The following is a 14,807-nucleotide window of genomic DNA, read 5'->3' on the forward strand; positions in this document are numbered from 1 at the left end:
TCTCTCTCTCTCTCTCTCTCTCTCTCTCTCTCTCTCTCTCTCTCTCTCTGTGTGTGTGTGTGTGTGTGTGTGTGTGTGTGTGAGACTTTCTCACCTTCTCTTCCTCCATGATCCATAGAACCACAAAGGTTAGGTACAGAGTAAGGGACTATGGAGGAGGAACGGATCTCCCTAAGAAGGGGAAACAGAACAGATAGTTATGGAAGAACACAGGAGGGACTGGAAAGGGAAGCTCAAGCAATGATGGAGGGTAGAGAAGGGGGAGGGAGGGAATACAAAGACAGACAGTCAAAACTATTGGCCATTTGAGGAGTTGCACGGAAACCTAATGCAGTAGAAGCGTTTATATATACATATATGAAGTTGATCTAAATGAAATCACCAAACACCTGGAGAGACAGATCCTCAACTAGAAATTTCTTGTCACCAAATAAAGCTTCCAGGATAGGGAATGCAAAATATCTAATCAAGTTGTTGGCCAACAAGGTCCTATGGGGATCCACAAACAACCCAGGCTATTGATAAGGCTACTGTCTTCACAAACTGACCCATTTGTTGAAGACAAAAACATACCCAACCTATTGAACATGAAGAAGTCGAGCTTGTGTCTATTTAGAGCATTCATTCCTTTGGACTAGTCAGCGTTCATGGTACTGGAAACTAGTGTAGAGTTAGCACTCATAGTACTGAAAACTACTGTCTAGGAAATAGGTAAACCGCAACCCAGTTACAAACCCTTTGACCTACAATGCCTGTAAGATGCACCTGTGAAATACTGACACAAAGCTTGTGGGAGTAACCAACCAATGGCTGATTTAATTTAAGGCCCACTCGATGAGATGGAATCATACCTGGCACTGCTTCGTGTCCAAGAACATGAGACTAGGTAAGCCAGCAATATGGTGTGTGTGTGTGACACAGGAGTGGGGTGTGGACTAAATGCTACTGTTCTGCTGAAGGAGCATAGCAATAAAATGACTCCTGATGAGATTCTGATATGCTCTTTCTCGGCCATCATCAGAGAAACTTCCTCCTGCAGTAGATGGGAACATAGACAAAGATCCTCAGACAGACAATATGCAGAATGTGAAGAGACCACCCATCCCTGAATGGGATGTCTCCATCAAATCCCTTCCCTCAGGACTCAGGGAACTCTACAGAAGAGGAGGCTGCAAGAGTCTAAGTGCCAGAGGGGATGAAGGAAACCAAGGAAACAAGACCTTCTAAATACAGCACTACCCACACATATATGAGCTCACAGAGACTGTGGTAGCATGCACAGCGCCTGCACAGGTCTGCATTAGATGAGAGCCTAGATCTGAGAAAAGAGATGGACACATGCTCGACCCCTAACTCAAAAGCTATCTCCACCTGATAGCCACATGCAAATAAAAAAGGTTTCTTCAAAGGAGTCTGGGGAAGGGGAATAAACCACTCTTAAGGGTAGTCTTGCTTAAGGGTACTGCTTGTCCCTCAGTAAATGCCCAAGGAAAAGAACTAAACGACTTCTTTGAAAGTTCTTTGTCTCATAAAGTTGTGTCAGGACTTGTTTTTTTAAACCTTACAGATCTTTTGCATATACATTATACATTATAGCTTCAGGTTTTGTGTTTTTATGGGATTCCTCTGTGTGTGTGTGTGTGTGTGTGTGTGTGTGTGTTTCTTTTTTCTTTGGCTCTTTTTCCTTCCTGTTGTTTGTTTTTTGCTTCATCTTTTATTTTATTTTTATTCTTTATCTTCCTAACTGTTTTTCCAAGAAGAAACAGAAAGGGCACAAATGTAGGTGGGAAGGGAAGGAGGGAGGAGCTGGGAGGAGTGAGGGAAGGGGAGGGGCCAGGGAGGGAGAAGAGTCAGGGTGGTGGGGGGGAAGAGACAGGGTCGGAGAGAAGTCAGGAGATGGGAGACCAACCATAATCAGAATATATTTCATGACAACAATCTAATTTTCAACAAAAGAAAACATTTTTAAAAGAAAAAAAAAGAAAGCTGTGTTGTCAGGGGAGCATGCCATTCAGCAGCAGGCATCTGTGGACTTCGCTTCAGTGTCTGCCTTGGTTTCCTTCAGCAGGAACAGAAACCCCTCTAGGACAACAGTCAAATATAACAGTCACTAACTCTAGTCGCTATCTTATGCAATAGATCTCTTTTGCTCATCCTTCTATACAGCTGGGATTTTATATCCTTACACCAGCATCTTCCTAACCCCTGCTCCAGACCCGTCGCCATTATTTTCCTCTCTGCTTCTATGGGTTCAACATTTTTACGCTGTTTGCTTATTTGTCACAGAGTTGGGACTCAAACTCAGGGCCTTGTATACATTAGAAAATGCCCTCCCAGGGGCTGTGTTGATTTGTGGATAGCTATCTGGACTGGGGGGGGGAATGATGTCACCATGCACAAAGTCTAGAATTTTATGCTCCCCCATCTTTCCTCTCTAGGAAATTCTCTGCCTTTCTAATATGGCCATTTAATATTATCTACATTCTCAGTAGAAAATGGCCACATTTGCAGTAGGAATCTATTGTTATACAAAGCATCCTCCCTCATGCCTGACTGAGGGTCTTCTTTTAATGGAGCAATGAGTGCAAGCTAGCACTGCCTACAACATGCTCAGTGCTCTACAAGGTATTACTCGAAACGCTGAGTGTATATAATTGCCCTAACATCCCCATGCTTGGGGACTGTTATCCTTCTTCATTCACATGGCTGAGGAGACCAAGTTACAACCAAGTCAGTAACTTACTCACCTCGTACAGTTGGCCATCAGGGAAGTAAGGTAGTCTGGCTTTAGGGTGTGGACACTAAACTCCTGTGTCACACAAGCTCAGAGTTCCCCCATCCATTTTCTCAGTCGACTTCCCTTATTCCTCTGTGGCCATTCTTCATGACTACCTCCTTAAACAGCCTTTCTACCTCAACTGTATATCAGGCTCTTGGCCTTGGTTCTAAATCCCAGGGTGGGAACGCAGCTTCACCCATTCTGCAGGTTCACAATTCCTTAATTCGAGTTTACCTTTTGAGTTTTCCCCAGATCCTACCATTTCCCCTATTTTGAACCTATCCTTGAGATGTCTGTGCAGAGACATCCCAGAGAGAGTGGGGAAAAAAAATAATGGCCAACACTATTAACTAGAATTCTAGAAGGATAAATTGTGATTTTTTTTCCAACTTGATACAAAACATTTAACTTTTTTATTTTACTACCCATCTGGAAATTAGCAACGATTAGCGGCATTTTTGGAGCACCTACTGTGTGTCTGCTATTATTTCAAGTCCTCTCCTTGAATCAATCTATGTAATTTCACAAAACTCTGTGAGGTAAGATCTGTTAGTATCACCCTTATTAGCAGTTGAGAAAGTGGTGTAGAGAATCTAATTAATTTAGTTTTTATTTCATTAAATAATTAGCCTGATTAATGACTACAAATGGAATAAGAATAGGTCTTGAGAAGTTTAAATGTATGAACCAAATCCTAACTATTGCACTAACAGAATGCCACACGCTCCATGAGAAAAGAAATACTAACTGTTCCCATTTCTATGGAGGCAGAGGTCTGCTTATCTAGCCTGTTCTCGACAAGAACTGAGAACCCTCCTCTATCTATGTCTCTACTTCTGGGATTATAGGCAGGTGCCACCACGACTTTCAATTCTTCCTCTTTTGACATGAGAGACAGAGTTCTCAGATAGCCCATGCCTGTTCCACATGTCACTTCAAAACCATTTCCAGCAATAGTCCCCAAGAGTCAGAAACTCTCCCTGGATTTTCCCTTTCCTACCTGCTTAGGTTTTTTTTTTTCCCGCCTCTGTTTTTTGCTTTGTCCCCTTAGAAGTCTACTGGAATCTTAAACATTCTCTGGCATCTCCTATTAACTGGAATTCACACTGGAAATCTGTGACAAGTACAAAGCAAGCCTTCCAAACCTTACGACCTTAGATTGGAACTCATGTCATAATCAAAGGAAATCTGACCCCTGGGTGCATGGGTCCTGTTCCTGTCTTGCTCAGTCTGGGATGTCCAGGCATGATTCACACCTGCGCCTGTCTCCAGACCATCTCCTGTGGAAGGAGTGACCTGCTGCCCCCCTGGCAACAGCTCCTTCCAAGCTGCCAACTCTGCTTCTGCACTATCAACATTCTAACTTTAGGGGAAAAGCCGTGATAAATTTCTGGAAAGCGAATAGGAAGTTGTTTTGTGAGGAAGCCTGACACCAAGGGGAGGCAGCAAAAGTATAAGAAGTGTGGTTTGGCCAGAGGGAAGAAAGCCAGACGAGTCGGAGAGGACATGGTAAGTTCATTTTTCTCTGTATGGGAAGTAGAGGGGTTGAAGTGGCTTGTGGCTGAAACAGACAGAAGAAAGGTTTAGAAAGTGAGGAACAGCAATAGCCGTGGGGCGTTTGTTATGTTGAGTAGCCTTGGAAAAGTTTGAAGACATTTTTTTTTCTCTCTCGTTTTGAAATGGGGTCTTATTTTCTTGACTCATTAAACTTATTATCCTCCTGCCTCAGCTTCCAGGGTAGCCAAGGCTTGTAGGTGCACATCATCATGCTCGGTTTGCAAGCATGTTTAAAAGCTGGCTGATCATTTGATTCTCCCAACATTCTTACAGGTTTGGATAATTTCCATTTTACAAATAGAACCGTTGTGGCTTACAGGGGGCAGGCACTTAGGCAATGGCTACATGCTTGCTAAGACTTGATGATGTTGCTGCCATTCTCTGGCTACACCGCAGCTGCTTTTCTACTGGAACTTTCAGGAACACCTTGGAGTAGATCTTGGCAAGGATATCACCTCTTTGCTAAGTCTGCCTTTCTCTCTGGGATAAATGGAAGGCTGAGAAAGGACCTTGAGGCATGTCTACAATGGAGCAGCTTCTAATTCTCAGCCTTCCTAACCCCTTCTCTAAATATTGAGAATTCTCCAGAACCAATCTAGAATATCCACATGGTTCTGATCTGAATTTCTATCTTTAGTGTTGCTAACCCAGTTTCCCCATATGCAAGTAGAATGTAATAATAATATTCTTATACAACATCATAGTAAAGATTAAGTAAGTTTGCACTGAAGAGCATTTATATCCGAGGCTAGTGTGTAAATAATTAGCAAATTCTAGCTGCTGTTTTAGAGAAAGAGAAAACTCCAGAGGTACAGTGAGGTCGAGGATTGAGGGGAGATCCTAAAATAACCAGGTATTTTTGAACTTGGTACAGTGACTCTGGATAAAACATGCATAGCTGGGGCACTGTCATGTGCATTTTCAGTGTGCTGGGGTGCCTCACATAGTCTCAGAATCTGAGATCTTCTCGTCTGCACTTAAGGCGGTAGCAGATCGGGATTCATTTTTAGACATGTTTGCACAGCATTGCGGAAGAAAGCCATGCTTGCTTCATGATTTTATCCCTCCTCTCCCACTCTACTGCAACACACATTTCTAATACTTAAAGAGAAACGATCACCCCACACCAGTGTGTGTGTGTGTGTGTGTGTGTGTGTGTGTGTGTGTAGTAAAACAGAGACACAAGGAGGACATTTGAGCCTGCACTATTTCAATCACTATGGCAGAGAATGGGATTACTTGTGCCTTTTAGCATGTTGTTCTTCTGAATCGGTTGACATTGACGTAAGTAAATGAGCCATCAATTTCTTCCTTCTATTCTTTTTGGCATCCTCTTCTATTTCAATGGTGGCATGGATGGTGGCATTGTTCAGGATTCTGATGAAAGCTACAATTCCTGTCCCTAGATGAATATACAAATGTCCACATAAACTGACCTTAATAGACAACGATAAGAAGGTTACTGGACTTCTGTGTGGTTTCAAAAGACACTTAAAACTTTCCCTTCTTTGTGTTATACTCAGGTGTTCCTTGATTCTACCTTGAAAGTAGGCTGGGACTCTGCAATGAAGTCTTAAGGACCCAGTCCTGGAATTGATTGTAATAATTCATAGACAGATTTCTTCCTCCCCAAGCACATTTGGCTCTTAGGACTCAGGAGCCTCAGTCTGTCTGTGTGAGATCTGCTTCATAACTAGGACCCAAGAGAATGAAGTTATGGTGTATCTTGTGGGACATTTTCAACCAGCCCACAGGGAACGGGTCTTGCTTAGGGATTTACAGTTACACTATCCTGAGGTCTGTCAAGGCTTTAGCCAGCCAAGGAGCAGCCCAGGATCACTTCATGTAAACTTTTAACTACGTTAGGCTCCTCCTCCCAGTTTCTACTGTTCCTTCTATTCTATCAGCTCCATGTTCTAGGCTGGTAATCAGCTCTTAGAATATGCATCTTTAGAGTTCTGTACAGAGAAGATTATTAGACAAGTCACCAAAAAAAACCAAAACAAACAAACAAAAAAAAAAACACCAAAAAAAAACCCTATTGACTTTTGACAGAGGAGGCAGTGCTGAGCAAAGGCCCTGGGGAGACTGATTTTATGATGACAGCCATTACCTTGTCTAACGCCTCTCCTGGAAAAGCAAGTCAGATGCTTTACAATGTCAAATGCAAAGAAAATTTAGGATTGTAACTCAGCTAAGATCTCGTAGTTTTGTTTTGTTTTAAATTAAGTATGTGTTTTATTTTAATGCTACTATTTCATTTAACATAGTGGTACGACTAGTCTAACTTAAATATGTGCTTGGATTCTGAGTGGTCACATCATGGGACTCATGTTTATTTGAAATCTGCTTGACTTAGAGACAAGCTGTTTTCTGTGTGTTATTTTGGGGGGTGACTGCTAGGATTTTGCCCCTCTACCACTGCCATCCAGAAACTCCAGGGCACTAGGATTGGAACTGTTACAATGTTGCAATGCCTTGTGATATGTGCGGTGGTTGGATAGCTTATCATCCCTGACAACGCTCTTATCTTCCTTCCCTTCTCCATTCTCATTGACTCCAGCACATCAGTTTTTCTTTGACTTCCATCAGGACCATGATTAACAAGCTCTGCTTTTTGTAGTCCAGGCTTCTTGTCCTTACTCAACAACAACACTGCTAGGTGCATCTTTTCATTGGTCTGCTCTATTAGGGGCCCTGAAGGTGGCTCCCTTGTTGATGACTGGCATTTGATACAAGACCTGTCCCCAAGCTACTTTTTCAATTACTCTCCACAGCCCCTATTTTCAGTATCAGTCAGACGACATCATACTTCTTTTAAGGTTGCCCACTGACTTCTTTCCACACTTAGGATAAGATCTCATCCCTTGCTTTGGCTCCAAGAGCCTAGCTTTATCTTTCCACTACTTTCTAGTCACAGACATCTGCCCTTTACACCGTCTGTTTCAGCTCATTTCTTTCTTTATGTGGGTTGGCACTACATTTGTTCCTGTGTTCAAGGATTTTGTGTTTTTCTCCCTGCTGCCCACTTGACAGTTTTCCCTGATCATTTTGCTGTTGGATTGTTGAAGGAAATGTCACCTTCCTACAGAGGGCTGCATTGAAGTCCCTGTCTGACATAACTTACCCATCAGTCTGTCAGCACTCCTGCCCTGCATTTTCATATCTGCTCAGTGCTATGATACATGCCCATTCTATTAGTATAGAAACTGAGTCTAGTTTCATGATTTTAACTCTTCTCCCTGGAAATGTGCCTGAGGTATTTTAGGAACTTAGTCATTGTTGAAATAACCAATGGGGAAAAACCTAGAGAGAATAACAAGGGAGTGGTTGTTTGGTATGGAGAAGGAAGTGACCTTGATAGCAAAGTTCCTTTAAGGAGAAAATTACGGACTCATGGAGTCGGGCTGACACACATAGGTGCTCTTGGTGCAAAAACACCGGGAACATACAATGCATTTCAGAAATTATAACATCTCTTATTATAATTGCATTGTTGTGTTGTCAAAAGGATATGGATAGGTGAGAAGTAGCAGCAGGAGAGAATCGTCAAGCAGGAGGAAGCCATGTTTTGAAGGGTCATGTGGGTACATCTCAAAGAGTTTGAATGTGTTGCTTAGAGACAAGGAACCACTGAAGGCTTTTAAGTAGTAGAGCAATATAACCTTGTGTTATAAGTGCCTTTCTTGGTTGGGGATATACCTTACTAGCAGGACATTTGCTTAGCATTCACAAAGTCCTGTGCTTGATCCCAGCACCATAAGAAAGAAAGAAAGAAAGAAAGAAAGAAAGAAAGAAAGAAAGAAAGAAAGAGAGAGAGAGAGAGAGAGAGAGAGAGAGAGAGAGAAAGAAAGAAAGAGTAAAAGAATTGTTTTGATTGCATTTTAGAGAATTAGCAATAGGTAATCTTCAGGAAAAGAAGCTAATCAAAAGCTGATTTCTCAGCTCCAGAAAAGAAATAATAACATTTAAGCCAGCCATGTGTCAATTCAGCTGAAAATTTGGTGAGTGTCCAGGTTTCTCACCAGATGGTAAAGCCATTAGGATGTGATGACAGGTTGTTGTAAAGAGTTCAAAGAAGGTAAAGTTTCTTGGTCCCTCCTCCCAGCTCCTACTTGATGAAGGAGTTCAGCTCACCATGGTGATGTAGGTGAAGGAGCTCAGGTCAATGTTATTGTTTGATTATAAGAATTTGGATTGGTTGTGTGAACTTCCTTTAGTACCAGAGCCTTTCAGAGTCACACAGAAACCAGAAAGTTACATTGAAATTTGCTTTTCTTTTAAAGAGTGGTTGCTATTTCATGTCCTCTAGGGTTCTTGAGGCATACCACCTATGGAACATCCCTGCATCTACCCACGTCTCCCCTTATTCCTATATCCCATCTGCAAGGAGTCAACACATTTGACACATTTCCATCTTTCATGTAGGCATCACGTGGTCTTTATTATTTCAGCACTCATCCATCTATTTGTTGGTAGGATAGTTGTCAATCATTAAGTATTTGCTTTACCATGGCCAGTGATTCAGACTCACTTGTGTATAGCTGTGTATAGTTCTTGCCCTTGAGCAGCGCCACTAGCCACTAGTGTGTCATCTTAAATGAAAATGAGGACATGATGGCTCTAAGGTGTGGTTGAGGAGGAGGTTTCCTTTTTTTTTTTTCTTTTTTTACTGTAGATATGAGGGAGAATATAACCAGGTGGATGGAGCCAGATTGAACTAGGCCATGGAAGAAGAGGTTGGGAGAGCAAGAGAGGAAAAGAAGAGGAGAGAAGAGGAGAGGAGAGGGGAGGGGAGGAAAGGGGAGGGGAGGAAAGGGGAGAGGAGGGGAGGGGAGGGGAGAGGAGGGGAGGGGAGGGGAGAGGAGAGGAGGGAAGGGAAGGGAAGGGAAGGGAAGGGAAGGGAAGGGAAGGGAAGGGAAGGGAAGGGAAGGGAAGGGAAGGGAAGGGAAGGGAAGGGAAGGGAAGGGAAGGGAAGAGAGGCTAGAAAGCAAAGAGGCCTACAGCAAGCAAAGAGAGGAGGAGGAGGAAGAGGAAGAGGAAGTAGAGGGAGAGGAGGAGGAGGAAGAGGAGAGAGAGAGAGAGAGAGAGAGAGAGAGAGAGAGAGAGAGAGAGAGAGAGAGAGAACCAAGAATGCAAGGCTGAAATGTCAGATTTGTATAGGAACCAGAAGCTGGAGAAGAAGGCCTGGTGAGAAGAGCTGAGAGGAGCCATAAGCACTTTGGTATGCTAATAGGCACCACAGTTAGCCATTTGTTTCAGTTGCCATAGTTTCTTTGGGATGTGACAATGTGCCTGGTCTTGTGTCTACTCAATATTCGTGCTGGGAGCCTCATGTTCTAGAGCAAGGCCAGAAATGGAGATGCTAATCGGGGACCTTTCCAAATAGTTGACCATAAGGTCTAGCAAAAGGAGAAAATAGAAACATGGAAGCCAGGAGGCACCAAGGACAGAGTTGAGGGAGAGTCAAAGGAACACTCCGAAAAATTGCTCAAGACATTAAGCAAACATGAATTGGTCTGCAGCAAATCCTGCTGTACAGAGTTCAAGCAAGATAAAAATGGAAAGCTGTCGTTTAGTTGGGTGATTTGCAAGTTCATGATAAAATTCAAAAGAGCAGTTTGATAAGTAGGTGGAAACTGTGGGCTGGAAAACAAAGAGGAGGCAATGGAGCAGAGAACCTTTAGCTACAGAGGAAGCAGAGAAAGCCAAGAGGAACTGGACAGGCAAACAAAGGTCAAGAAGGCACACTGCCTCTACTTCTGAACTACAGAGCTGTGGTCTCCTCTCTGCGGTCAGCTCTGAATGCCACCTGCAAACCATGAGACTCCTATATGCTGATACCTCTTCCTATAAATACGAGGCTAAAGGGCAAAGGTTCTTTTACCCACTCTCTCTGCTCCCTTTTTAACTCCACAGCCGAGGGCAGATATAAGATAGCTGGGGCACTTATAAAAAATTTATGCAGTCACAGGATGTTATTCAAATGACCTGGTCTCAGACTCTTTTCCAGACACTTCCAGTTTGAAGTAGGCTGCCAGACAGCATTAAAGATTAGCAGTGTACATGGATGCTTTTCCTGAGAGGCATTTCCTCTGGTTTCAACACTTGTTTAGTCAGATATATACAGAGTGCTTAACTCTTTATCAACCTAGATACTATCCCTAAAGCTGTGCTGTGGAGCACAGTCAGTTATAAAAGGCCACCACCACCCAAAGGGCATGTTGAAAGAATATTATTACTAAGTAAGACTTTGAAATACTACCACCCTTCATACCAATGTATAAAGTTATGTCACCTACCATTAAGTCAAGGGGCAACCTTACTGTTGGCACATAGGTTTGACTTTGGGGTCCAGTAAGTATGGTCAGAATGAGGAGATCCACCTGAACATGGTGGTTTAATCCCAGCACTTGGGAGATGGGGACAGGAGGCTGAGGAACTGAGTATACAGCAAAGTTAAAGTTAGCCTGTACTACCTGAGAACTACCACAAAAGAATGCATGGATCTATGAGCCTTTTGGAGTCTGATCATTCCAATTAAACAACTTCTTCACTGTTTTCAAAGTTCATGAGCCTTGTGAGACTAAGAATCGATGCATTGGCCTGATGTTCATTTGGCTACCCAACCTAGGCAAATCACTTAAACTCAATGTGGTGACCATCGAATTGTTAACTAGACCACCCACTGAGATGCATGAGAAATATTGAATTGATTTGGTTGTAAACCTTGCTTCTCTGATAGGACTGAATTAGCCCAGGAAGATGAATCTTGGTATTCGGTGATTTTGAAGAACAGAAGTATTGTGTTGAAACAGGGTGCACAGATAACTCATGTTCTTTTTTTTTTTTTTTTTTTGCATGTTATGACTTGATTAGAGCACCTACCAATTTATTTTTAAAACCATGCATTGCTTCAAACCAATCTTCTTCCCCCCCCCAACCCCACCACCCGCACACACACTGGTACAAAAGAGAATTAGTTAGGGAAATCTTAGTTTAAACAAAGTCTTGCTTAAAAGTTTAAACAAATAAACAGACAACTCAGAATAGGAAGTACCTCTATTGGGGATTGTGTTTAAACAAAAGCTTATTTAAAAGTTTAGTTAAGTTAATACAGAAAACAATGAATAGACGTAAGCATAATGATTAACTCACTCTAGGCAAACCCCAGGGACCCCCAAATGCTTAGGAATGCCATTAGTAGGGCAAGCCATTTTCCCAAGGGCACAGGTACAACAGCAATGGGTTGTAATTTTAAATCAAAACTGTCATGATCCTCAGAGCGGAGACCCAGCCAATGAGGGGTCTCTGCACCAGGCAACATTGCCATGTTCATCAGTAACAAGTTTTCCTCACATCTCCAAATTTTTGGAAAACTGTGTAACTTCCCTTCCCCATTTAAGTGGTGAGATAAGGATTTTCTTCATAAATTTTAAAATTATGATTGGATTTCCAGAATGTCATAAACATAGTTCTTTAAAAAGCTGTTATGTTCTTTAAGTTCAACAAAGGTAACTAAATATTAGAGTGAGCTGGTAACACAAACCATAAGCAACGCATAATAACAAGAACATTTCTACTATTCACTCTCCTTAAATGTTGAGCCCCATTCTATACTTCCTCTACAAAATTTTAACATCATATATATGTAAGTATATGCATATATATATATATATATACACACATATACACACACAAATATACACATATGCATACACATACATATTCATATACATATTGTTTTTCAAGACATAGTTTCTCTGCTGCCCTAGATCTTGCTCTGTAGACCAGGCTTTGAACTCACAAAAATCCATCTGAGTGCTAGGATCAAAGGTATACACCATCACCACCTAGACAACCTAATGTGTTTTTAAACATAAGGTCATTCTTGCTTACTTATAAAAATAAATAATAAATACAAATAAAAATATCTTTAATTATCTGGAACCATAAATCTCTGCAGGTTAATTTTTTAAATGTCATCAGCATGACAATTAATTTTAGTACACAGTTAAGCTACAAAAATATACTACAGATTTTGGGTTGGAGAAATAATTATACAGAATTCAGTTGAATAATGTTCTAGTTTGTGAGAACACTGTATATGCTTACATACAAAATCCAGAATTCAGAAACTCCAAAGTAGAAAGTTTCAACCTTGACAAGCCAACCACCACTGTCTAGAAGACTGGCTTTGATTTGAGTTGTGCATATCATGGTATCTGGTCAGGCTGTGGTCAGCAGTGTATGTCACTCTACAGTGTACCATGCATCATCTGTTATAGCAGTGTGTTCTATTGCAATTCAGAATTTCTGTACAGTAATGGTTTTAGGTAGTTATTTCTCCGAAGGAGTAGAAACACTATGTTTAAATACAAAGCCAATATATATATAATTTATTTTTTTTCAAATTGTAATTTTGTACTCATTCACACAGGGGTTATAAACACAAAAAGGCAGGACGTGGGGAAGGGGATGACACTGGAGCACGGGTGTTCAGGGGGAATACAGATATTTTTCAGAACAGGGTATCAGCTGGGTGAAGGTTCAGGGGACAGGTCGCTATGACTCTGCCTATGATTCACTTGTCCTTACCTAAGTTGGTATTGTCTGCCAAGGCTACCTATTTACAAGGTCTATGACTATTCAGGCTGGTAAATTTCTGTAAAAGCTGCCTGTTTACAACAGCTTATAGCATCTGTTTCAATGTTTTTCCACTGAGACCCAAGACTTGGTGTTAGTATACATGTATGACAGGCCTATTGCTGATTTTAGGCCTATGGCTGATTTTAGGCCTTCAGTGTGTAAGCAGGGCTGCCCCTGACATCTCCTCCCTTCTCTAAGTATAGACAGGCTGTGTCGAATCTAATCTTGCGAAGGTGGGGATAGATGCCTGACATCCAGTAATTGAAAGGGACCTTGTAATGGCTCCAGTCCCCCTGTTGTTGTCCAGTGAGGCCATACCCGTCCCGATGTCTTTTTCCTGGAAAGGGGATACTTTTGACATCAACCCCTATGCAGTCAGGCTTGTCCCTTAGGGAACCCAGAGAGATATTTTTAACTTTTATTGATATTCCCTTGCAGCCTAAGCAAGAATTCAGGTCGCCTGTCAGAGGAGGTTCTGGGTGGCCCCTCTCTGCCTGGTCTAGGAAAGCCACTGTTTTTATCTTGGTGATAACATTAGAGGTGCTTTGGGCAGATATTAGAAGCCAAGCTCACCTTGGCATTGCCTCACACTGCATCTTCAAATGCAGTGCAGTACGAATTTGAAATCTTAGAGACTTTTGAAGGTAACAATATCAAGTAGACAGCGTGTGTATCAAAGTTTGCAGCTGTCATTTGTAAGATGTCATTTAGATGCTACAAGTTCTGTATTACTTCGTGTAGTTAGAACTCAGACAAGATGATCATTTCTAGAACTTACCTATTGAGAGAACCTATTAAAGCCAATAGTTTTGCTACACAAACCTTGTTAGGATAGGACTCAGGAGAGCCATGAGAAATCAGAAGGAAGTAGGTTTCTAACACCCTCCTGCTGGGAATCAGAATTACCCCCAATGATCATCAACCGAATTTCTACTGCTTCATTGATTGTTTGTAGATATCAAAAGAAATTTTTCTTTTTTTGTTTCAGGCCGGCTGCCCAAAAGGTTCTTGGAAGCCAAGACTCCGGAGTGTTGTCCTGGGAGCGGCTCAGCTCATCTGGCTCAGTGCTTTGATCTCTGGTAAATACTAGGTTAAATCTCCACCTGATCCTGAGTAATTAGAGATCCCAGGGCCAAGTAGAAGTTCAGGGCAGCAGTGAGGCATGGGAAACTGTTCACACCCAGAGTCCTGAAAGAAAAACACCCCTGACACCATCACACTGGTCCACAAGGCTTTGGGATCCACAGACTGATACATCCAGGATCAACATCATCACTGGGAAAGGCAGACAGGGGCCTCCACATTCTCAGTGACTCGCAAGAACATTTGTGCTTCTTTAAACATAATTTTGAAGGCTGGAAAGATAACTCAACCATTAAGGGCACTTACTGGTTTTCCAGGAGACCCAGGTTTAGTTCCCAGCACCTATATCAAGGGGTTTACACCCTCCTGTAACTCCAGTTCCCAGGGACCTGACACACTCCTGTTTCAGCCAATATTTATACACAAGTAGTGCACATAAACACACATGGGCACATACCACACACACCCACACACACACACACACAAATAAATCTTTTTGAAAATAAAAGTATTTTTTTTCAAAGTCAAAGTAAATGATTTGATATATGATATTAATACATTCATCACAGGAAGCATTCGGGTAGCAAGCCTGAAACAAAAAGGAAAACTTTAGTAGATAAAACAAGGCAATATTGCCTCTGTCAAAATAAATTTTCTTTAATTTCTTTGTTTCTTTGTTTCTTCCTTTCTTTCTTTCTTTCTTTCTTTCTTTCTTTCTTTCTTTCTTTCTTTCTTTCTT

The 14,807-nt window shown here is 41.8% G+C and overlaps 1 protein-coding gene across 1 annotated transcript in view; it reads left to right on the forward strand.

Annotated features, from left to right (window-relative positions):
* Positions 1–4,279: 4,279 nt before the first annotated feature.
* The window catches only part of Selp (selectin P), a 35,771-nt gene continuing 25,243 nt past the window's right edge, over positions 4,280–14,807 (forward strand). The window contains exons 1-2 of the mRNA XM_028760301.1: positions 4,280–4,288; positions 13,974–14,064. Of these exons, the coding sequence (XP_028616134.1) occupies positions 4,286–4,288; positions 13,974–14,064 (94 nt within the window). The 5' untranslated portion in view covers positions 4,280–4,285. The remainder of the gene's footprint in view (positions 4,289–13,973; positions 14,065–14,807) is intronic.

This window comes from Grammomys surdaster, unplaced genomic scaffold (genome assembly GCF_004785775.1).
Source record: "Grammomys surdaster isolate TR1022 unplaced genomic scaffold, NIH_TR_1.0 130, whole genome shotgun sequence".
NCBI classification, from domain to species: domain Eukaryota; kingdom Metazoa; phylum Chordata; class Mammalia; order Rodentia; family Muridae; genus Grammomys; species Grammomys surdaster.